Source organism: Podarcis liolepis, assembly GCF_965112155.1.
Source record: "Podarcis liolepis genome assembly, chromosome: 10".
Classification (NCBI taxonomy): domain Eukaryota; kingdom Metazoa; phylum Chordata; class Lepidosauria; order Squamata; family Lacertidae; genus Podarcis; species Podarcis liolepis.
This window is the reverse complement of record NC_139562.1, coordinates 30,838,327-30,863,877: the sequence shown is the minus strand read 5'-3', so window position 1 is coordinate 30,863,877 and position 25,551 is coordinate 30,838,327. Positions and strand designations below refer to the sequence as shown.

General features: G+C 42.2%; 1 protein-coding gene across 2 annotated transcripts in view; it reads right to left on the bottom strand.

Annotated features, from left to right (window-relative positions):
• Nucleotides 1–25,551, bottom strand: part of CACNA1I (calcium voltage-gated channel subunit alpha1 I) — a 370,432-nt gene that overhangs the window by 9,190 nt on the left and 335,691 nt on the right. For both annotated transcript variants that reach the window (XM_083462258.1, XM_083462259.1), the window contains 11 exons: nt 25,188–25,380; nt 24,034–24,185; nt 19,494–19,603; nt 18,480–18,613; nt 17,256–17,326; nt 11,029–11,107; nt 9,789–9,910; nt 7,996–8,316; nt 7,266–7,412; nt 1,992–2,111; nt 1,079–1,226 (listed from right to left, as the gene is read on the bottom strand). In XM_083462258.1, the coding sequence (XP_083318384.1) occupies nt 1,079–1,226; nt 1,992–2,111; nt 7,266–7,412; nt 7,996–8,316; nt 9,789–9,910; nt 11,029–11,107; nt 17,256–17,326; nt 18,480–18,613; nt 19,494–19,603; nt 24,034–24,185; nt 25,188–25,380 (1,597 nt within the window). The remainder of the gene's footprint in view (nt 1–1,078; nt 1,227–1,991; nt 2,112–7,265; nt 7,413–7,995; nt 8,317–9,788; nt 9,911–11,028; nt 11,108–17,255; nt 17,327–18,479; nt 18,614–19,493; nt 19,604–24,033; nt 24,186–25,187; nt 25,381–25,551) is intronic.

Below are 25,551 nucleotides of genomic sequence, written 5' to 3'. Positions count from 1 at the left end.
CCAAATACACACACTTTTGCAAGGCAATTCCCCCTAATATACTGCATTTTTCTATGTTATTTTTTTAAACTAATATATGCATTTATATGAACACTTTACCCTAGTGTATACATTTTTGCACGCATTACTTGGTTGGAGGACTGTACTGCAGAATTTGGAGGAGCGCAAATTTTGAAGGCTTGAGTTTCAGCTCATGCATGGTTTCTGAAAAGTGTGAATGCGATATGTTCACTTTTAAATGAAAACTGAATTGAATTTCTTCTCTACTTCTAGCAGTACCTCTATTCCAGCCATGTTTCTTCTCCCACTGCCCAATCTTCCCTGAGTAATCCATCAAGGGCAGATCAGCCAACACCAAGAAAGAACAGAGCTGGTGATGTGAACAAGGCCTAATTCAGTACCCACTGGTGTGTCAGCATGAGAGACTGTGGCAATGGTCCAGGACTGATCTTTACTTACAGCTTGGGCTTTACTTTGAAATCTTTTTGGCTTTAAAGGAGAGAGAAAGCCAGAGGCAATTCTAGGATGACTAATCTTTGCTTTGCCATGAAGCTCACTGAGTGACCTTGGAAGAGTCAGTCTCTCTCACCCTAAACTACTGCATAGATCTGTTGGGAAATACATACTACGTATGGTGCCCTGAGGTCATTGGAGAAAGAGTGGAACATAGAAATGAAACAATGAATTAAAAAACAAATAGTATTGCCAAGGCCAGGAGGCTGAATTTGCAAACTGAAGTTAAAAGATGTGCAGCTCACAGATGATGTAGGGAAGAAACAGTTTACACGCTTAGATTTATGTAGCCAATCTTGCGATATATTTTGTCCTTGGCAACTGATGAAGTGGATTACATTGGCATTTCCCACCTTGGGAATGGATGGAATGGGAAAGAGGATTGGGAAAATCAGTTAATTTATTCCCAAGTATGCAATTTGGAATTGATGAAACCGTGCATGCATTTGTAGTCAGCTTTTTGTAGCTGAGTACATATGTATCTTAAAAAGTGGCCCTCGGAAGAACAAGGTATCTCTGCGTGGCATCATGGGATTGTCCAAAGGAGCACTAGGGTATTGCCCACCTGGGTTGCTCTCGTTCTTCAGCCAAGACTGGACTGGACTGAACGAGATTTTCTCCACTTCACACAAGTAGCTTTCTGGAGTTGGAGAAGCTTCCATATTTGTTAAAGGGAAGAGACATTCCTCCAAGTTAGGACTGTCTTCACCATCCTAAATAAAAGAAAGACGTTTGCCTTTTTAAATTTCAAATTTATCCAAAAAATAGAAGAATAAATCCATTGTCAAATCCATTATTTGATTAATAAGAACATTTACAGCTGTGTTCAAATACCTGCAGAATATGCCTGGGACACTAGAGCCCAGCTACAAGAGGCATTTGCCACTGAGTTGGTGGGTAGCAAAAGGGATAATAATGTCCTACTTTCATCAAACAGTTCATCTCCCTATGCTACCCTGTCCTTGGGAATTTGCCTCCCCTTAACATCTCTAGTGCGTTGACACTTATCCTACAATGATCACTAACTGGTAATCAATCAATCAATCAATCAATCAATCAATCAATCACATCCATATCCTATTATGATATGCATCATCTGCATCCAGATAAGTTATAGTTAGCAGAAAAGGAAATGTATGAACATTTGCAATATCTTTTCTATACCTATTTCCTCTTAGAAACCCACACCACTTGCCCTAGTCACACAAGCACAGCTTACTAGCTTCATTTTCTGTCACACATATACCACTCCCTTCTATTGCTCTAGGTGCTCATATGCAAGACCCCAGACAGACACTTCAGTTTAAGGAAGGGTTGTACATGAGAAGGTGGAGGGAGTGTTGGCTATCACAGCCTCCTGCAAGTTTCCTAGTTTAATTACATGTTGTATGAAGAAGTACTTTCTCTTATCTGGCCTGAAGCCCAGTGATTGTTTCAAAGGAGAATATATATCCACATAAACTCTTGGAAAGTTTTACCTTGGCCTCCTCCTCCTTAGGGCTTGGCTGATCGACACTGTTGTTGTCTCCATCGTCCCCAAGCAGGATGGAAGACTTATCAGAGTTGAGTGATAAGCCTTCCATTTCGGCCAGCTGAACCTGCAGTCAGAGGGGGTGGGGGAAAGCTATCACACATCACAGATAGATTCTATCGCTCAACCAGTCACATTGCTTTAAGAAATGGTTCGATGACAAGGAGGAAGACCACACATGAGGTTTATAGAGTCCTAACCCAATTCTGCATACAATGAAATAAATTGTTTCTGGAGAGAAAAGAACAGAAAAAGAGAGAACAAAGCAGTCACTGGCATTTCTCATGGACCATTTTAGCTGCAGTACATTCACTATCAACATCTTCTTGGGTTGGAATGCAGAGAGAAGGTGTTTTGTTCAGCCCTAACGATTTTGGCTCCATGATTCTGGATGCAACTGATTCCATACCAGTGGAGAAAAGACAGGGGGATTCTCCAGACAGAGCCTATCCCAGAGACCAGTTGAGGAAAGGACACCCTTGTTTGAGGATAGAAGAACCTGTTCCAGTCAAACAGGATGATAATAGGGACGCCTTCATTCCAGCAACAGTAACCATGCTTCATGCAATCCATATCAATATCATGCAGCTGAGCAACTCCTCCAGCTATTTCCTTCTGGATTCCCTGCTTATTTTTCTTCTTTTCCTTTTTCTAATTCCAGTATACTAAAATGGAACTAAGAAAATCATCCCACACTCTTTTCTCATTCTACCCCCTCTCCTGTTTTCCCAGTTGTTGCTTTTATTTAACTTTATAAGAGAATCTTCCTTGTTTTCAAGTCTTTGCTCCTATGTCTTTAGCTCTTGTTTCTTTCCACCATAACTTTCCACCTTGACATCTTCTCCCCATCTTCTCCCATTTCATTCATTGGATTAGTTTTTCCTCGTTATTTTCCCTCTGATTCAGCCTACATAGCTCTATCTTCAATTTCAAAAGGCAGCACTGGCCTCTAGAGAACTTCTACTAATCTAGTATGGCATTTGATCTTTTCTGGTTGCGTATCATCTTCTTGATCTTGACCTAGTTTGCAGGGCTCCTCGGGCAAGGTCTTTGCTTTCCTGTGTTTGTGTAGAACTGTGTGTGCATGTTGTGTTTGTAAATAGTGACGAAATATGATATGGAGAGCTGATGGCTTTGGACAGGAAGTATAGCAGAATCAGTGGCAGTGCCATGTTAGGACTCCTTCAGACCAATACCTCATTGGGAATGAATGGAAGATATGCCTGAAGTAGATTTCCAAAAAGGTAATCCACCATCATGATGTAATCCAGCAAATGGACACAATGACGGCAATCTTCATAGCACTAACACAACGGTACTTCCATGGAAGCTATCTACTGAACTACTCAGGTTAGAGCATTGTGGGCACAATCCAGTGCATCATCCTGTGTGCTTAAATCCTGCGGTGTCAATGGGATTTATGCATTGCATGCTGGATTGTGCCCAATGCTATGCAAAATGTAGTATAACCACCACCAATGATCCAAACATTGAGAAAAGAAAAGAAAGGAAAGGAAAACCACAATTACACCACGTCAACACACAACACAACTATCTACACACAATATCTACACACAAAAAGGAAACACAGCCTTTGTTTGAACTGTTCATCTAATGAGTTTCATCAACTATCACACACATAACTGAAGTTCATATCAAAACACCCTCAACTCTGCACCTCTGGGAACACTGATATACCGTATTACATCTGCAAAAGACTGTAAAAGTAACCCTTCCTGATTTGTGGCTTTCAAAAATACCCTGGGATTACAAATGCTAGAACAGTTAATATTTGCTGCACTGCTGCTTTGCAAGAAGTGACAATCTTTCCATTGAAATCCAGCACAAAAAGAAGCACCTAACGAATTCACAAAGAGAAAAAACATTCTGCTCAGAGCTTCAATTCTCCATTATGTGTTGACAGATCATGTGATGCCAATTAAATACTCAATGAGTCTATGATTCTATGTGCCACCAGTACAAATTGCTAGATATATGCAAACCTCATAGAGACAGATAATGAAATTAGACTAATGTCATGAAAAGAGCAATGATGTTAGTATGGTGAGAAAATGTCTTACATTTTAAAATTCTAGCCTAGACTACAGAATACTTACACATTATTTTAAAAAGAAAAGAGTTACTGCAACATCCCCATATGTTTTTCTATCTGTTTTTTTAATGGTGTGGGAATAAAAATATTGTTTCTATTTATTTACAATGTGAGTTTCTGAAATACTTAATTTCAACACTGCAATTTATACACATTACAGTTGTTGGGAGGGATCTATTTAAAACTAGAATTAGGATTTTCATGCTATACTCTCAAATGTTTATATGTTTTGAACAATAAAAATTTCTTAGTGCTTTGAGAATTAAAATATCAGTTTGATTTGAAGGTGGAGAAATCCTGCAATAATTCCTGTTATTTCTCTCTCTGTGTATTATCTTTTATCGTCTTAAAAATGTATTGGACTAAAATGCAACATAATCTTGAGTATGGTTCGATGAAAAGGAAACATCATAATTAAAATAATCTACTGTAAACAGGGCTTCTTAAAATAATAAAAACTAGGGTGTCATGCATCAATCCTACAAGATGCCCAGCCTTTTGACCACAGCAAATGAAAAATGCAATGGCCACTATCATCCATGTAGCTCATTTAGCTGGCAAAGTCTAGTGGTTTATGGAACATAAAGGAGAGATTTGGGCACAATCCATTCAGCCAGTCACTCTGAAACAAATGGAAGTGACACAAGAGTGCTACTTTGCTCTTATGGAGTCATTTCAAATGCGTGTGTTGCCCAGAAGAGCTTCCCAGTCTATTTTGCCCTTGATCAGGATCCCATTCTACTTTGCTTAGAGCCATTCCTAACATCACACTTGTATAATGTTTTGACAATGCTTGCAGGGGAATGGCTGGAACGATATGCATCTCTAATGTGGAAGTGGTCAGTCGCAGGTTTAAAATGTATGAATGGCCAAGCAGGTCCCAGGAATATTGCCAGGTATTTCTCAGATTTACATCTGTTTCTAAGCATAAAACATCACTTTCCTGGTAATTTTCAGGCTGCTTTCCTTTATGCATAGTTGAAATACATGTAAGGAATGGGTTGTGCATTTGTGGAAGCAATCCACAGACTTCCCTAGTTCAGTTACTTGTTTTCAGATGGTGCCCCAGAGCAACAGAAATTCTAATCCACAGTTTCTGGGACTACGTCAAACTACTTACTAGGGTCAAATAACCTAATGGATGTGGTTCATTAATTGTAAGCTTCTGGGTCATTCTGAAGCATCCACTGGACTAAACATTGTAGCTGAGAGTTAAAGGGATACTTATGAACTTTGCTGGGTCAGCATGACTACTTATAGCACAATCCTAAACATGTCTAGGACAAGGCATGCCTTACAAGTCCTATCAAAATTTAATTTGGCTTACAGATACCTGGATGTTTCAGGAGGCTTCTGAGTTCTCAGATGGTTCACCATTTAAAAAATATTACTACCCCAGGCAACTGCTGATTGGTTTGTGCAACTCAGGCCAGCACTTGATTTCAAAAGACTGGAAATATATGGGAATAAGCCAAATAATGCTAGGCATAGTTAAGGGATGCCCCTTATGCTTCACTTTTCTTACATGAAGATGATCTCCTTGGAGGAAATATGGGTCTGAAATGTGGTGCACATTATCATTACTATTGGCCACAAGTACAATGATTTGGTGCCTGTGCATTTGCTTATTTTCTCTATGAAAAACACTCTTAATACATGTAAAACTTTTTAGTGCACACACATTTCCCTACATAGAGATTAGCAAGAAACAAATAATGTTCAAAAAAGAGAAGACACTGAGTTATACAGAAATCAAACTAAATGCACAGTTAATAATTTTATTACTATGGGACTTGAGAGTGCAGAGTTTTCTCTGGCTTGTGTGCTATTCTGTAGTTATTATCAATGTCTTGAATAGGCACATTAAAGTTTGTATATATGTCTATGATTTCCCCTCTCCCCTTTTTACTCCAGCAGCAGTGCACTAACAAATTGAAGGGGATCGATTACTGGAGCTAAAATTAAAGGATGCATAATTTTTGTTTACAGTCTCAGGAGCTCACTCAATCCAGACCTATGATACTGAGTTCTATGATTCTCTGCAAACTTGATTATTCATTTTATGGTGTTTTTACAGCTTTTGAAACTCTTGTTGTAATGAACTTATTAATACAAAACAAAAGCTTTGGCCGCTAATGATCAAGAAGATACAAATGCAGTGCGTTGTTAAAATATATATAAAATCTAGTATGTATATCTAGTATATGGAGCCAATCTGACTTCTTAGATATGATAGTAAACTACTACTGATAATCTTCGTTCACAGGTCAAAGACTTCTCCAACTCTTTGAAATCAATGTAACTAAGACATTTAAATTAAATGGAGAGAAATGACAGTGAATGGTTATGGTACCTGTAAGAATGACATGAGTTTCTTGACATCTCCCTGACCCTTTCTGTAGCAGCTACCTACAACAGTTGCTAATACCTAGCGTCAAAATCTTATTTCTTCCATAGTAGCCTCTTTCTATGCTTCCAGTAGCAATTTTAATCATACACCAAAGGGTCCACAAGAAGCCATTTGCCAACAAGATGGACAGACAAAGTGAGAATCAACCAATATCTTCATGTTTTAAAGATGGATTTTACTTATGAACTTCACTTTCATTAGAAATTTTGCTCCGCAGAAACCAGAAAATATTTAATACTGAACAACATGCCTAAGTCTCATCAGCTGAAATGGAAAACTGAAGAGTAGAACTGGGCTTAAAACTGATCAGGCAATGCCTTGTTGAACTGATAGCTGAACCTTGAAAACAGTGAGACAATACAGCATCTTTCTCCCACAAACCTATTTTCTCCTAGTGAAAAATTGAACTCTGCCTCCATGATTTCTCCTTGCTCTGTCTATCTACCTATACTTTTCTGCCAGTCTCATTGGTCCAGCTGTCTGTTCATTCAGCCTTCTGCTGATACAAATATGCATTTCCTCCTGACAAGGACTTCACTTCAAGAACGCACTTCAGCAACAAAACTCAAAGCTTCAAGTCTAAGTCACCTATCACCAGGAGACCATCCCAGGGAGATCTCAAAGGCCTCAGGGTGTGCGGGTGTGTTCTCGCACGTGTGTGTGGGGGTCCCCCTCCCACATCCTCGCACGCAGGTTACCTCTTGCTTGTCATGGTTACACTTCTCGCACATGGCCGGCGAGGAGTAATGATGGAAGACGGAGCCCGATAGGTTATCGATGATCATTAACTCCCCGTCGAAGGAGTCCTTAATAATTAAAGAGACACTGTCCAGCCATAAGTTCTCCTAGGGGACAAGAAAGGGGGAGGATGGGAGAAATAATTTTAAGAATTCCAAGTTTTTGTTTGTTTCAGTGTTCTTCTGCGTGAGTATATCCAGAAGGCTAAAAGAGGTTGTATGGTCTTACAAAATGCAAGTAAAGTAGGCAGAATGTGGCCCTGCTTGATGATGTGAAAGGGAGGGGATCATATGACTAACTGACCATGTGTAGAGAGTCACCACAGAAGCTTCATGTCCAAGACTGCAAGTGTTCCTCAACCTTGCCCTGCAGTACCCCTTGTGCTTTGCTAACACACCTCCACACACACACTTAAATCCCTTCTTGTTCCAGTTTTGAACTCCTCAAAGAACACTGGTCTCAGTTCTACAGAGCACCCATTGCTGTTCCAAGTTCTGGCTCCATGTGACTGTCAATTCGTCCAAACACCCATCCTAGAACTGAATGCCAGCCGGCCATATAGTTATAGACACACCTTTTTCCACCATCAGGTTCTGCAACCACCTAAGCTGCCCTTCTCCTACCCACATCAATGTGCCAAAGTCTTGCAATTAAGCAACACAACAACAACAACCAAACACCGCCACCTACCTGTGCAGGAGAGTAACATGCCATGCACAGCTGTCCTCCAGGATCCAATCTCCCACCTCCTCCATCGTGTCCAGCACTCGGTGAACCACAGTTACGGGAGCAGAGCCCGTGGGCCATCTCCAGCTCAATCTCAGCATCCATTTCTGCATCTTCTTGTGCTTCCTTGTTGCTGTCGTCCAGGTGTTTCATAAGCACAGCTACTACTACATTGATGAGGACAAACTGGGCGGTGAGCACGAAGCTGACAAAGTAGAGTGGCGAGATGAACTGCAGGTTGCTGAGACAGCTCCGGTCGTCATGAGTGCATTCACGCAGTGTGTCCTTGAGGAACACGTTAGGCCACAAATGAGGAAGAAAACACCCTCAAAGAAAACCAAACAGAAACCCCACAACACATACACATACAGAGAGAAAGAAGAGAGAAAAGGCTGAAGTAATAAATGCAAATGTGGTTGCTCTCTCAGACAAAGTATGCAAATAAAGATGGCAAGATGGCACCTTCTGGACACAGAACTCTCCTCTCTTCTCTAATTCCAAAGTTTCCTGGAATCACAGGAAATCGGTCGAGTTGGCTGGCCTTTTCTAGCATGCCAATGAAATGTCAGTTCCAGTTTACTCCTAATGGGCTGTCCATCTGTCTATCTACTTACATGATTTCTATGCCACCCAATGACAGTTTTCTAGACTGCTTACGATAAAACATTAAATGGCAATGGCATCCATCAGTCATCAATAAAACAACAAAAAAAGTCAGCGGTAGCAAGTAAAACACCAGAAGGTGTAAAGCATCACTAAAGGCAGATCTAAGATTCAGTTGATTAAAAGTACAAAGATCTAAAAACCCAGGGAGATAAAAATGTCTTCACCTGGCACTGAAAAGAATATAAGCAAGGCACAAGGCGAGCATCTCTGGAGTGGCCATTCCATAACAAGGGTGCCACCACTGAAAAGGCCCTTTCCACAGTAGTCAACAACTGAATTTATAACTTTATTCCAACAAGACTCTTGCCCCAGGCCTCAGGCAAGCTCTGCACAAGCCTAACTGGTGTTAATATGTTTGCTCTTGCAAAATAAATTTTATAGAGTTAGGGATTTGGCATTGAATGTTATTTGTTTAAGTGACTAGAAACTATGTGCAGGGTTACGAAGGTAAGGAGGATTCTTGCCCTGCCTGCTCTGGAGAGTTCACTCATGGGCCTTCCTGCCGCAGTTCTGGTTTATCTCTTGTCAAGGCAGAAGGACATGGGTCAAAACTAGGGCAGGCATATGGTGGAGTGTCTTTCATAGGGCCTTATCAGATTTCATATTCATACATTACTCTAAAACCAGCTTTTTATATTTTTAAGCTTTTACATCTTAATGAAAGAACCCCATTCCACACAGGGAGCGGTTGCATTGCTACAGACAGTTTTTTTATAAAATACTAGAGAATGGCAGTTTGTGTAATATGGTGAGAAGGACCTGTTCCAATTTCTCAATTCTCTTTCCTTTCTTCTTGTCAGCTTCTGGTTCAGAAACTCAGATTCTACACAAGCTCTGATAATACTATGAACATTCACCACCTGTCCTGAGGTGAACTCTATGTGCCAAGCTGGGGTCTGTTCAGGTTCCTTCCTCCCATGAAGCACCAACACTTCTACACCCAGGCACAGATTAGATGTCTGCAACATTATTCAATCCTACTCTTTTCTCTATCCTCACACACACAACTTCTAATAAGTGCCGGTCTGTTTCCATTTCAAGATGTAATTCATGGGGACCAAAGACATATTTCCAACAAAGGCCCAAGTTACCTTCATGATTCCATTCCAGTTATCACCAGTGGAGACCTGGAAAAGTGTGAGGAAGGCCATCCCAAAGTTCTCAAAGGTGGCATGACGGCTCATACCCTCACAGGGGTTCTCGTCGTTGCAAACTGGAAAGAAGTGATTTATAGGAGGAAAAGTGAACCATTGGCTATATTCCAGTGAAAGGCAAGAGATGAAAAAGCAGTTCTTTGTAATATTAATTGTACCTTTATATCCAAGTCCACATAAAAATAGCTTTTGCATACTGTTACTGGCCAACAAGCTGGAATGGCCAAAATGACAAAAATCTGATGAGTTCCCATATTTATCAGGACGCACACATGCATACACACACAAATCTTGTTCTTGCAATATTTTATGTCAAGCTACTTTCCAAATGTCTGCCTTCCATTATTACATTTGGAAGATCCAAACTATATTCCTACATTACTTCTGGATGCTACTGTGCAAAAATGCTGTCTTTGCATTGCTCATTAAAACTGATGGCCTATTAGGATGCATAAGCTTCAGTCAGCAAATGTATTGGAGCCAGATGTTAGAGCCAGTGAGAGTGACAAAGTAAATGACTGAATTTCTAATTCACTTAGTGATAACAGCTACAACTTCATCTAATGGTTGTTCAAGTGTTACATCCTCAAGACCTCAAATTTTGAGGAACTCCATGCTTCAGCCCAATAATTCCAAAAGGACTGGTCACAGTATATGGCAAGTGGGTAAATATATAAATAATATCTATCTATCAATCCATCATTTTGGGATCAGAAGCCATGTCTCCAAGATTCCTGTGTGTACAGGAATCATCTATAATTTCTTCTTAAATAATAGAATAACGTATACAAGCTCATTTTCTGTATATGAAAGTAGGGCTGTGCCCTGGAATCATCCAAAGCCCAAATCCTAAAACAGATTGGGTCAATTTGGGCACAGCTGGGCTTCAGTTGAGTTGGGCTGAGATAGTCCTTGATCGCCCCAAGTGGGCATACCCAAAGGTACTTTTTAAAAAATCCAATTCACTGGGGTAACTGTACGGAAAGCAACGGCCACCCATCTTTGAAATAGACTAACTGCAGGCAACAAACCATGCAAGAGAAATTCCCTGTCATGATAGATTCTTGGAGATACTCAGAAATTCTGTTAATTGCTGGTTAATGTGGAAAAAATAAGCCTAATGCATGATGGGAATCTTCCATGCATCTTGTAACCCACCTCTGTGCTAGAAACTTACTGAGTTTCCCAAAGAGCTCCACTCCTAGAGCAGCATAGATGAAAAAAAGGAGCATGAAGAGCAGTCCAAGATTCCCCACCTAAGAAAAAAATCAAACATACAAACTGAAGTCAAGTCAAACTAATGAGTATGATACAAGCGTCACCAAGCTGAGACCTATGGGAATACAGAGCTGCCTAAATGTGGGGCTTGACAGTTCAGCAAGTGCAAAAGTTGCCATTTTGGGTGATCACCACTCAATCCCCATTAGAGTAGCATGGGAGAAAACATACACATACACACACCTCTGCCATTTGTGCTTCTTACAAATGATTCAGATAATCTATTCAATTTGTTGGCGGGATGATGGCAGCCCCAAGTAGAGTGTGTTACAGTAGTCTAACTGGGATGTAACTAAGACATGTATTATTATGGCCAGATCTGACATCTCATAGTAGAACCCCAAAGGTGGCTTAACAAATATGCAGCAACAAATTAAAGAATCTGAAAAATGCTACCAGATTCAACATGAGAAAAGGAGGCAGCAATTTCAATTGTGGTATATACTAAAAACACTTTGGAAATGAACAGTCTGAACCAGAAGTAGACAGTCTGAACTGGAAGTTGAAATGTCAACAGAAAGCATCAAGAAAGAACACTCATCTTCAACTTGTTCTCCCTAAACTGAACTTGACTCAGAAGGTGTGACTGAAGGGTAGGATTCATGGGTTCCTCCAAACAAGGTATGATGCAGGGAGCAGAGAGCACTACAATTGCATACCCAGGCGCATGTCAGTGGCCTAGTGAGGGGCCAACCATCGAATAACAAACAGGGGTGAAATAGGCTGCAACTTTTATTGATGACTGATGCAAGTATGCCAAGGCATTGGGTATGTATCTGGTATCAAGCAGCCAGCCTGCTGGTTGTTAAGTGTGTGTGTGTGTGTGTGTGTGTGTGTGTGTGTGTGTGTTGACCCTAACTAGGGGGTCATCCCCTGACATGCACCAGGTGTTACAATCCTGCCATGGCCACTACTAGGAAGGGTGTTATGGTCCATTAGCCCCATGTGGACTCTTGGACAAAAACACCCCTTCCCGGACCCCTTTAATGGAGTACCTGAACAGCTAAGGATCCAACCTGGTGAGGTGCTGAGCATTTCCCCATGGCCACACAGGAGGGGGTGGGGGTGGGAATGAGATTACACCGTGGCCAGGCTGGGCAGCAAATGCCCAATCAGTGGAGACTCCCTATCTGCCCACCCCTTCCCCAGCCAAAATCAGGCACTTCAATTCCACACTTCTGTAGTACACCTGGCTCACAGCATGGAAGGTTGACTACTACATGGTTTGCTAAGATTGTGTCTGAAAAACAAGAGGAGGAAAAAGGAAAGACATAAAGCAAAAGGTTATCAGGATGGAAAGGATTTAATTTTGAAGTACTTCTTCTGCCAGAGTTCATAGATCTTTGAGAATAATAATGTTATGGATAATTTGGTTGTCCCCTGAAGAGTCAATGTGCAGAATATGGAAACTCAACCCAATCACTTAAGTGCTGAAAATTTTATTACTGCCTCGAGTGAAACCCCCCCATGCACTATGGCTTAAACTATGGCTTAATCTTTGCAGCCTCCTTAATCTTTGCAGCATGCAACATTATTAAATGAAGCTGCCTTCTAAAGAAATAATGAAGTATTGTGCTTTCTAGGCTTTGCCGGTGCTTGAAGAACAACGCAGCACAAGTTCTTCAGATAGGGAAACAGGCCTTCAGATGCAGATAAATTGAAGACACTGTTTTGCAATGATTCTCACCCTGCCTGAGAATGCACGTGCAGCCTTGGGTGGATGCTACTCCCTGGGCCTGGAATGCTGTAAGGTGCCACCTTGTCCCCACTGCTTTTAAACATCTATACAGTGGTACCTCGCAAGACGAATGCCTCGCAAGACAAAAAACTCGCAAGACGAAAGGGTTTTTTGTTTTTTGAGCTGCTTCGCAAGACGATTTTCCCAATGGGCTTGCTTTGCAAGACGGAAACGTCTTGCAAGTTTGTTTCCTTTTTCTTAACACCGTTAATACAGTTGCGACTTGACTTCGAGGAGCAACTCATAGGACGCGGTGTGGTAGCCTTTTTTGAGGTTTTTTAAGACTTTGGTGATTTTTGAAGCTTTTCCAAAACTTTCCCGACACCGTGATTTGCAAGACGAAAAAATCGCAAGACGACAAAACTCGCGGAACGAATTAATTTCGTCTTGCGAGGCACCACTGTATGCAGCCACAGGCAGAGAACATTAATCATTCTGGAGTGCAGTGTCACTGGAGTGCAGATGCCCCCTGGCTAACACCAAACCTAATGCCAGCAGTCAAGAGTCCTAACTTGGATGCAGTTATTATCTGGATACAGATGAACTAACTGAAGTTGAATCCTGAAAAGATAGGGCGATGATGGCAGGTGGTCCAAGGGACCCAAACACAGGCAGTATGTGTGCCTCTTCTGGATAGTGCTGCACTCACCTGGAAAAAGTAAATGTACTGCCTGGTGCTGCTCATGGGTGCCCAAGTGGTGGCAGTGGTTAGGAATGCCTTTAACTGATTAAGCTGGTTGCATCCCCTCCTTGATGACAGACTTGGCCACACTCATCTATGTCCTAATAATTTCAATGATAGATTACTGCAAAATGTTATATATAGTAAAAAATAAATATATCTGATTTTGAACCCCCCACCTCACGATGTGGTAACTTCAGTATTCTTATGAAGAGCAATAGTTTCACACAAGTGGGGTTTAAAACACCACTGATGAGCCCTTTCCTCCTGAAGGCTGTACTCTTGGGGGAGGGGAGAATCTGTCAGCAGCTGCATGCAAAAAGTGGGTGGAGCCCAGAGCCACAGCCCTTCTATCTCTCTCACTCAAACACTTCCCCTTCTTCTAAGCAACTGAAGGGTTTTACCACACCAGGAACAGTGTGATGCTGCCCTCTGAACATCTAAAACTCATCGCCTCTGTAGCGTAACTCCCTCATTTGTAAATGATAAAAAGCGGGTTTGTGTTCTCAGTGTAAGAAAACAAGGGATTCTTGTTTGCACAGACAGAGCAGTAAGCAGAAGGCAAGAATTCTACAGAATTGTAGAGTTATAATCCGGAGTACAATTAAAAAAGTGCTACAAGTTGCATCAGATAGCAGTGCACTGGAGGCAAGAATGTGATATCACGCACAAGTCTCATGTGTAACAATTCGAGATAAAGTTTCAGGCTCACCTCATTCACACAAAGAGATAATCAAATAACCAACCAACAGACAAACACATGTTCATATTTTTTTATAGACAAGATAGAAGATAGCTGCTTCGGTAAGCCCTCTTGGATGCCATTATTCATTCTTTGGCAATTATCTCCTAAGAACCAAAGTGTATGTGTAATCCCCGTTTCCCAAGCCACTCATCCATCAAGTGGAATTCTGTCAGTTTGCTCCTGGCTTGATACCCATGGGAATCGAGTGGTGGGCAGTGGAAACATCAATACTGAGTATTTCTCTTGAGCAGCTGCCTTTTGCAAATCATGCAAATCCCCCTATCCAGCTGCTGCCTTTCAGGTGACATTTCACTACATGCAAAGATGGAGGAGGCATTATTTCTCATGGGACAGGAGACTTGATAAACGATCAGGCATTCGACAGGAGAATGGAAAATGGAGAAGGAAGAGTGAGAGCCAGAGTTAGTCAGGCCCATTTTTAGTCTTTGTTTAAAAACAAACAAACAAACAAACAAACAAACAAACAAACAAACAAACCCCAAGCACGTTATTTTTATTTGATGCTCCCACTTTACAGTTACACGAAAAAAATTAAAAGAGAAATAAGAAAGGAATTATTTATATATTTAAAAAATGGAACCACTGCTCATAGTGTTTAAACATTCTTAACATCCTCTGGCACTTGAGTTCAAAGAGGAGAGGAGGTTTTGGGCTTTTTGTAAATTAAGAACATGAGAATGTAAGAAGAGCCTCCTGGATCAGGCCAATGGCCCGTCTAGTCCAACATCCTGTTCTTGCAGCGGCCAACCAGATGCCTGTGGAAAACCCCTAAGCAGGACCTGAGGACAACAGCACTTGGCCTTCCTGTGGTTTCTTGCAACAGGTATTCATTGCTGCCTCTAACTATGGAGGCAGAGCATAGCCATCATGGCAAGTAGCCATCAACAACCTTCTCTCTCTCATGCATTTAAGTTGGTGGCAGATACTGCCTCCTATAGGAGCAAGGTCTATAGTCTAGCCATGTGAGATGCATAGTTGGCAATCTGGGGAACCATTCTAGCTCCCCAGCAGCTTCCTAGCTGGCCTTCAAAACAGTCACAGATCCCATCAACCCTTGATGACTATTTATTTATTACATGTTATGTCTTGCCTTTTCCCATCATGAAACTCAAGGCAGGGTACATGAGGTTCTAAACTGGCCCCCCATACAGGGACCACTGACCAGACCTAGACCTTCTCACTCCATACATGAGCTAAAGGAAATGGAAGTAAAGGACTGAAGTGTCCCTTGCCGTCAATTTGAGAGTGTGTTATGCCACACTTAAACTCCCATGGAGGAGATGAGAAGGAAGCAGCCTGAAGCATCTTTCCGAGGTAGGAAAAGGGCTAAGACCTCCTTGCCTTGCCAGTTCTCTCAGTCTTGTTTGCCTCTCTGAATATTGGACATGGCCTTCCCTATTTCAAATGGGACGTCCAGGTGATATAACATGAAGAGTCTATTTTGGCCCCAGTAATATTATTTTTCAAAATCTGGTTTTCAGCCCTTATGGTTGGAGAAAAATGTCTGACAATGTGGTGGTAGATATTGCCAAAGGTCCTGAAAACAAAAATGGCCATAGGCAGTGTCTTTTGACACACCAGTCACTGCCAAAATATTTCCAGTTCTGAGAATAGTGAAATCAGAATGAATGATGCCAAATTAAACACGATTCTGCATTTTTTGCATTATTTACTTTGAGCACTAAAAGCATGCATTGTTAATACATAGTACATCCAGCCAAGGGCATAGTGAGATAAACAAAACAAACAAAAAAGAAAGAAACAAAAGGAAGAAAGAAAGAAGAAAGAAAGAAAAAGGAAAATAGGAGTAAGATCATTTAACACAGTGTAAAAGCACTGTGTTCAATGAGGCTAAAAGGGATAAAAGTATCTAAGGGGATAAAGAGCTAATTACCTGAATATTGTTTCTTTTCCTGAAGTGTGAAATGAAAGTCAGTGGAGCTAATGGACGGAAGCATAGCTGAGCAATTGTAGTGTTTTGGCAAGTGGCAAGCCTACTGAATCAGTGTGATTGAAACTTACAATCTGCACAGTGCTGAAGCAGATCATTGCTGATCCAAGGGTTCTCTGCTGTCACGGGTATTTGGAGTTACCATCATTATTTTTACACAATTGTTGCTGTCTCCTTCCTGCCTCATGTAGTGATTCAGTGAGAGTGCCTGGACTAATGGTAATGATCACAGCTGACCAATGGGTGTGAGAGTTGCAGGCATGTCAGTCTCCCACAAAAGCACTATGATTTCCCAGACAAAGCTGACAGGTGGAAGTATATATAAGATACAAAATGGAGAATATGATATCAGACCCCATTTGCTGATAAAGAGCTCTTAGAAAGTTTGCAAACTTACTGTTTCAGATACTTGTTTTTAATTAGTGAACCTGAATCTTAAGTCTTATTATTTTTGGTTAGTAAACTTACAAATTCATATACAAGTTGGCCAGTAGAAAATATCACTTCATCTGTCTTGGGCTTCTAACCTTCCTTTTTAAAATAAGTATCAGATATCTTATTTGTAGAAAAGAATGTGGGAGCGGCGATACCAACCGCTCATCTAAAAGGCAGAAGATAAAATAACTGTGCTTTCAGTATTTCAGAATTTCTAACATGTACAATGCAGTCACAGGAAGGCTTACTCAGAAGGAAGTCTCACTGTGCATAGTGGAGCTTACTCCTCAATAAGTATGTTTGGGAGTTCAGCCCTGGGCTGTACAATTCTACACTCCCATACTTGGGAGCAAGTCCTCTTGAATGCAGTGGAATTTACTTCTGAATAAATAAGCTTGGGTTGGGCTGTCAGGACTGTTGGCAGCTAAGGCCTACTTTCTTTCCCCCTCAGGAATGGCAGCCTCAGCCCATCTCCTAATTAAACATTTTGCACTCTTAAATAAATAAAAAAAACTAGTGCAAAATCCTCTGTAAAAAGAAATGGCCTCATTTACCTGCGGCAGTGCTTGCACAACTGTGTCCAGTAATGCTCGCATCCCAGTCGCCATCTTCAGGAGCTTCAAAACTGTCATGGGGGGAAAAGCAAAGTGGGTGGCTTTTCACACAGGATCAGCACACCAAGCAATGGTCCTGTTGCTGGTTTTTTGCCCCAATCTGTCTGATTAGAGAACACTCCTGCCAACATCTCATCTTTTTCTCCGCACCACCCAGTCTCTTTTTCTCAGCCACTCGCCTCCTCTCCATTTAACCCCTTCTGTTTCTGAAATGATAGTTCCCAGTAATTATGGTGCCCTCGCCACTATACAGATGAGCATACTCTCTTGGGTACCAGAATTCAGAGGATTCTTACCAAGGACCAAAATTGCAACACCAGTGCCCTTGGCATTCTCAGTGGTCCTGTGCAGCCTAACAAAGGTTGCAGCAGCCCAGCCGTACTTCTCATTGATTTGGGTGTCACCAGGTAAATGTCAGAGGGAATAGGTCCCCACACTAATTACTATAGGGGCCTGGGTTCTGGAGATGTTTGGCTCAACTCGTAATTAGCCCATACATGGCTAACTGGGGAAGTTCGTGCTCTAAACATCTCCAGTTCTGAACTCTGGCAGTATCACTTGCACAGGTACATGTGAATGTCTGGCAGTATGTCTGGCAAAGTCCCAGTTAGTTGAGTGTTACTCAGTTGTCACCACGTGAGAAAGCAGCTCTGCTCAAGTTCATAGTTCTGTGGAAAATTCAGAGCACTGGAAATCTGCATGGTGTTAAGCAGAGCCCTGCTACGCATGCTGAAGAGTCACATTGGATAAGCATGGTAGGAGAAAGATGCCAGAATGACTGCATCTGTGTGGCTCTTGCACACACACAGAAGATGACAAATTTCACAAGCACCAGGGGCATGTGAGGCCCAACATATGATTTAGCACAGAGACTCCAAGTTGCTTAGTCTTCCCCAGTCTAGTCTCCTACTAATACATTAGGAACATAGGAATATAGGAAGACCGTCGGTATATCTAGCTCAATACTGTCTACTGACTGGACATGGTTCTCCAGGGTTTCAGGCAAGGAGTCCTTCTCAACCTTGTTGGGGGGTGCCAAGGATAGAAACTGGGGCCTTCGGCATGCAAAGCGTATGCTCTACCACTGAGCCACAGCCCTTCCTCATCCTTCTTGAAACACGCCTATTGGTCAGTCTGTGCTCTGTAGCTCCCTCTGTAGCTCACCTCGGGCAATACGCAGCACTCTCATGATACGGATGATGGTGGGGTTGATGGGAAGGGCAGCATTTATTTCAATCTCCTCAAGTGTGATGCCCATGACTGAGAGCAGAACAATGGCCAGGTCCAGTTGGTTCCACCTTTAAGAGATGGGAATCAATTTATTCCATAAATGACACACTTTCAAAATAGGCACAGCTTATCAACAAGTTATTTGTAATGCTGTACTTATCAAAGGTTCCATTAAAAAAAAAATGGAACAAAACATGCAAATCTGTGTTTGCTAATTAAATAAATGAGCATGCCAATTAAGCAAACGGACATCCTTTATTTTGGCTGTTCTGTTTGCTTGGATGAGAATTTATATTTGCATGGCATTTGATTATTATTTGGCAGGTGGGGAGGCACATTTTTTAAATATGATACATCAAAATGCTTTATACTGATTCAATAGTGTTCACTTTGATTGGCAGCAGCATTCCCCACCCCAATATCTTAGATTCTTGAACTGGACTGAATTTGGGACATGGTAAGTGTGTCCCTGAGCAATGGTGACTAGGGAAGGAGCTAAGAGATAAATAGAAGACAAACACTTTATAAAGGCAAAGTGGTGGCCAAGCTGGTGGGAAATGACTGGAGAGTTCCACTGAGTGAAGGAATGCCTTGATATCCATGTTATCTGTATTTCCTTCTAAGGAAAGAGGCTTCCTTCTAAGCCAACTTACTCCAACCTGGGACCCTCCAGCTGTTTTAGACTACTGCTCCCATCAGCCCCAAGCAACATGACCAATGGTCATAGATGATGGGAGGCAGAAACTAAAACTCCCAGAGGGCGCCGAGTGAGGAAGGGTGCCCTAAGCATTACTTTGTAAAAATGTCCGTGGTCAGAGTCCCCTCTCCCCAAATTCATGCTAATTCAAATACAGTAGTTCAGGTAGTGAGTGGTATTCCAAACACAGAATGTGTCACCTCTGATCTTCTGTGTGCCACAGGGTATGACTCACGTTCTTTCCGGCTCACCTGTCTTTGAAGAAGCGTCTCAGCCCAAAGGCTACAAGCTTCAAAACCGCTTCCAGGACAAACACAGTGGTGAACATGTAGTTGCAGTACTTGAGGGCAGTCTCCAGAGACTAGGAATTGAAAGAAAAGGGAACATTAATGTCATCAAGTTTCCTGACTGGTCTGTGAGAATCAAAAGGAGGAAGGTGTGGAAGCACACTTACTGGTTTTGAGCACATGCGCAATCTCCTCTCCTAGACTGAGTTCAGGAAAGCTGTTTGCAGCAAACCCACCAGTTTGTAGCCAATGCTAATGCGTACAAGCACTATCTGACTAGTCCTTGTGTCAGTGATAACTCCCCTTTCCTCAGAGCAATTTTTCAAAAGTAACCTCTCCCACTTTAAACAAAACGCTGAACAAATGACTACCCCAAGATACACTGGAGATCACATTTGGGGTAGAAAACTACCCCATAAAAAGGGCTCAACGGACACCGTCTGCCCTCTGAGAAAGAAAAAGAGAGTGATGGAGGCAGGGAAAGACAACATCTGGCTGGGGAACCATAATAATTATAATTATAACTTTAGGGCTTGCCGAGCCTGACTGTCTCCTCCACTGCAGTGCTGATTTTACATTTATATAATTTGATTGCTTTAATATTTCAAAAACGTAAACCGTCTTGGGTGCCTTAGCAGAAAGGCGGTATATAAATGCAACAAATAAACAAATAGGAAGCATCCAATAACATAACATGCATTTAAAACATGTTCCCCACCCCCAAGATTCCTGAGAACTGGAGTTTGTTAAGGATGCTGAGAATTGCAGCTCTGTGAGGGGTAAACTATGGTTTCCAGGATTTGGAGGGGGGGAGGAGTCATGTGTTTTAAGTGTATTGTGTGTGTGCAGGCAAAGTGGACATCCCACCTGGTTCATGGGGTGACAAGGAAAACACAGCCAAAATTTAATTTGGGAGCTGAACATATGTGAGGGCTAGTGAAGGCAGGAGAAAGCAGTGTTCCTTGTAGGAGAAAAACCTACCTCTGCTACTCTTTACAAATATATCTACATATTTCTAGGATTCTTGAATACTGAGCTATCAAAAGACTATGTCTGCAGCAGTATACCTCAAGTATCTTAACATTTAGTTCCTTTCTGTTTTGTTCCTTGCTGAGAAGATTTGCATGTTTCAACCTTGTTTACAGTTCATACACGATTCATTCTTCCATGGTGACTGGCTGGTCTTTTATTGTTTCTGTAGCAGCTTTCCATGGCTTAAAAAACCCCAAACAACAAATGCCAAATTTTGCACAGCCATGTAAATGCCTCTTACCTACATTGCTGCTATGTGAACCCCCCCTTCTTTTGTGTGAGAGGGGAATCTTTGAGGACATGTCTTTTGAAGGGGCTGCAAAACAAATGGTCTGTACAATATCTCCCCAGATCTGAAGAGGAAGCCCTAGCAACTACCATGGCTCCTGATGTGGTGACCTAGGAAAGGGTCTGTGGTGGCCTTCTTGGTTATAAAGTTCCCTCCCTGTGAAAATGCTGTGGTCCTCTTAATGGACGACTTTTTGCCAACATCTCTCTTTGGGCAGGCATTCAGGAGAAGTGTTAAAGCTCACTTAATGCACCTGGATTCTGTTAGGATTTTTATCCACCAAGCTGTCTAGCAAGTGGCACTATGTTGTTTATATCAAGTGAGTGTCTGAGAGCGTGAAACTGGAAGCCTCAGTACTGTTGGAAGTTAGTTCCACTTCTGTGTGTTTAGGCTGTTCTGTACTGATGCTGAGAGAGCACAGATGTACTGATGGATTCTTTGTATATAGACTGTAAATAAAGTAGTTTTAGAGCTACTAATTGACTCTTTCTTCTGTTATGAGATGCCAAAAGATGAGTGTGCTCCTCTCAGGAAGGAGGGGTCGCTTATCACCGGTCTCTGTGGACTGAGGAAGATTTACAGCCAGAGGGTGACCACCAGAGAGACGCCCCAGTGTCTTGGGAAGGTGGCGGCCTTCCCAGGCATTTTTCCAACAGATCCCCCCAAAGAATCCTGGGGACACTAATTTACACCTCACCGTGCTACATTTCCTAGCACACTTAACAAACTACAGTTCCCTGAATGTGCTTTAAATGTATGGTGTGGATGAACTGTTAAGAGAGTTGATTTGCTATACATGTACTTGGTTTAATGCTTTTGCTTATTGGTTCGATGTATTTGTGATATGCTTATTTCATTGTTGTCTACTGCTCTGTGATCCTGCAGGGTGAAAGCTGGGTTAGAAGTATTAATGATGGTGATGATGATTATTATTTCAGGGGAAAAACAGTAGTACTGAAAACAACACTGGAGAAGGGGGCTCAGAGGCACTTGAGAGAAGAATCAGGTTGGCCAGGGCAGTGGCTGTAGCTCTAAGGGCTTGCTCTAAGGGATGCTGTGGTAAGACTGCACCCTTGTTTCTGAAGTATTAATCTCATCACAAATATGTTGTAGTAGAGTTTAAACCAGGACAGGACTTGGTATTAGATGCAGGCTTATGAGTCATACTGCATTCCATGGAAATGAGTCATGCTGCATTCTGTGCCACAGGGCTATCAAGCTATGCTTCTGCTCTGAACAATCTCTGTTCATCTGAACGATTGTATCGTTGGAAGGCGGGTGGTATGAAAGGGATCCAAACATCATTACACGCCACTTCTGGCATCAGTACAGTGGGACAGCTTTCACAAATTAACTGATCAGTAAATAAATGAGGGGTCTCCAAAGAGAACAATCTATGGGCTACAGCTCTTCATCTTTTTTGAGGAAGCGGGAAACTAAGTTTTCTGAAGAAGTTAGCAGACTTTTTCAAAATTGTATGAAGCTCCTGCAACTCACTAGAAAGGGTTTGGATAATTATGTCTGGCATATCTGGAGTTCCATATGCTTGAGCCACCTTAAAGCATTTTATAGGCATTCCATTATGCCAGCATAATTAACAGGTGGGGAAAGTGACATACAAGGAGGCGAAGAGAGATGTCTCCTACTTGAAGATTTGACGGGTGTAACAAGGAGGGAGGAGATAGGATGATGAGCTTAGAAGCAAAACCCAAAAGAAACTGGGATGCAGGAGGAGATACAAAGTATAAACCATAGGAATCCTGACAAAAAGTGTTCTTGAAGTCTAACAGAAAGAGAAGGTGAGTTAATGACTGCAGTTCTGGCCACTTCAGATCTTAGAAATTAAAGACCCTGCCTCTTGAAGACAGCAGGCTCTGGAGGCAGAGGTTTCCTGGCATGCATGAATACAGAACTGAGCAGGATGTACTTACCCAGAGGGAAAGACCTTTTAATCTTATATCATATATATTTGATTCTGAGAGCCAATAATTCATTTCTTCAACTAAGCCACACTAATATTGTGTGTGTTTTGGTAACATCATCATTCTAGTTTAGGAGAAATGGACAGGAAGGATTCTCTCTCCAGGATCATGCCATCCCCCACCCCACCAGATGACAAACTCCTTTGCACATGAAGCGAAATGGGAAACAAGGAGTAGCAAACAGGTTGGATTAAGAAATATACATCTCATCTGGCAAACTGCACTTTGAAAGAGGAAAAAATAAGGGTTGCATGCCACCCCAATCTCCATGAGTAGTGCAAAAGTCCTGGGGTTGCAGATATGCTTAACAGGGTCTGTGTTCCCTTTTGAGACACTACAGAGACTGTGGTGCCCACTAGCCCCCATAAAAGGACCTCTGCTAAGGGCCCATTCAGCTAACTCTGCAAAGCTGGCTTGGCTTGTTAGCATAAGTAAATTCAGGGGTTTTCTATGTTTGGCGAAGTTTAATCGAACATTGATTAATTCAAACTTTTACTGACTCCAGAAATTATGGGGAGTATCTAGCATGCAGGAATTTAGGGGAATCTGCCCCCCCCACAAACCTATAACATCAGACATGAGCCCCCCGCCATTAGTTTGTATTTGCTATTTGCTGTAATTATCCTGTTAGTTCTGGCTCAATTTATGGACAATTTTGCACAGTGATATTCATCACGGAACTTTTCAACTGGCAAGGTGGATGATCATATAGCACGTGGTTCTAGTGAAACTACATAGTGACCAGACACACGCCCTAATAAAGCAAGTTTTGTAATAAAGGAGACCTGCTGTTCTTTGCTTTGTGAGTGCAGTGGTACCTCTGTTTAAGAACTTAATTCATTCCGGAGGTCCGTTCTTAACCTGAAACTGTTCTTAACCTGAGGTACCACTTTCGCTAACGGGGCCTCCCGCTGCTGCCATGCAATTTCTGTTCTCATCCTGAAGCAAAGTTCTTAACCTGAGGTACTATTTCTAGGTTAGCAGAGTCTGTAACCTGAAGCGCCTGTAACCCAAGGTACCACTGTGGTTCTCTCTGTAGCCTGTTCCCAACTCATCTTCTAATGCTGCCACGTTTTACTCCTAATTGCTAGACATCTATTTTCTACTTTATGTAAAAAGCAGCTCTTTGTGAAAAGGGGAGGAGAACAAGGAAGGAGGAGGAAGGCATAAAGGTGGGATTTAGTCCTTTGAACTCACTCACCATTGGCTGGTTGTAGTGCTCCAGGGACATAGTGACAACGTTGAGGCAAATTATGAAAGTGATGAAGATGTCCAAGTAGTGGCTGGTGCAGACCGAATGGATGAGGAGGCGGACAGAGCAGTAGGTGGCATAATACGGCAAGCGCTGTGCTTCTGCCATGGGCGTGGCAAGGGGAGCAACCCAGGGAGGGAGGGAGGGGAGAGGAAGAACAGAGAAGAGGCAAGGAAAGGAAAGAATGGAAACAGAGAAAGGGGAGCAAGGTGAAAGGAAAGGAAAAAAGAATGTAATAAAAGGGAACCAGAAGACGGGGAAGAAAACAGAAATGCAAGTGAGTAAGTGAAAGGGAAGAGGGGAGGAGAGGGGAGGGGAGGGGAGGGGAGGGGAGGGGAGAGGGACAGAAAGAATCTGTTAATCCTGTGTTGTAGAAATGATGCTAAACCAGCATTTCATGCTCCAACAAATTGAGTTTTCAAATGAGCAGAGGAAGCAAGCATCTCCAGAAAAGGAAAATCTGAAGTAAGGACTTCCATGGTACTTCCATGGTTCTGGGACAGAGATGCATTCAAAGGGGTTAAGGAGCAGTAGAGGGAAAGGCTGGACTAATTCACATCCAGGTGCACTTGGGGTATGTGTGTTTTTCTCATTAAATCGTGTACACACAAAACTACACGCACAAATAAGAGGCACATTGAAACGGGATTCTCTTGGTTCCAAGGCTGTCTTAGAATATGATGACTGAAAGAGATAGAGATAGCCATGGGCCCCATCTACCCAAAGAACAGGTGATGTTAACAGGGTTTTTTTGGGCAGATGCTCAATGACATTTGACCAAGCGGCAAACAGCTCTCACAGTTTTGCCACCCACATACACATTAAGAACATAAGCACCTGCTGGGTCAGGCCAATGGCCTTTCTAGTCTGGCACCCTCTTCTCACAGCGGCCTGTGAGAAGCCCAAGAGCAACAGCTCTCTCTCCCTTTTCCCATGGTTTCCAGCAACTGGTCTTCAGAAGCATTATTGCCTCTGACTGTGGAGGTAAAATGCAGTCACCTGGGTTAGCGATGTTGTATTCGTTGTTGTTTTTTTTAATAAAAAAGTTTTTTCTCAGAAAACTACAGCCTACGAACCAACAAAACACTTAGGTTGTTCCTTACTCCTACGCTTCTTCTCCAGGCGCCTCAGGCGCTTCTCTTCCCGCCGCCGGGCCTCTTCTGCCTCTTGGTGTTGCCGACATTTGTGGAAGTTCTCCACCACCACCCCTACAAACATGTTGAGGACGAAGAAGCTGACGATGAGCAAGAAAGAAATGAAGTAAAGGAGCATCCAAGGGTTGTTGTTGGTCACTGGCTGGAATTAAAAAGACGGACAGACAGACAGACAGAGGCTGTAGTTAGCACTTTATGAGAGGAAAGACCAAGAAATGATTTTGTTGAAGGAAATCGGAGATTTCTGGAAAGCAAGGAAGGCGGCAAGAATTTATGATTTTTATGACCAATGGGAGACCCAAACTTCATGGAA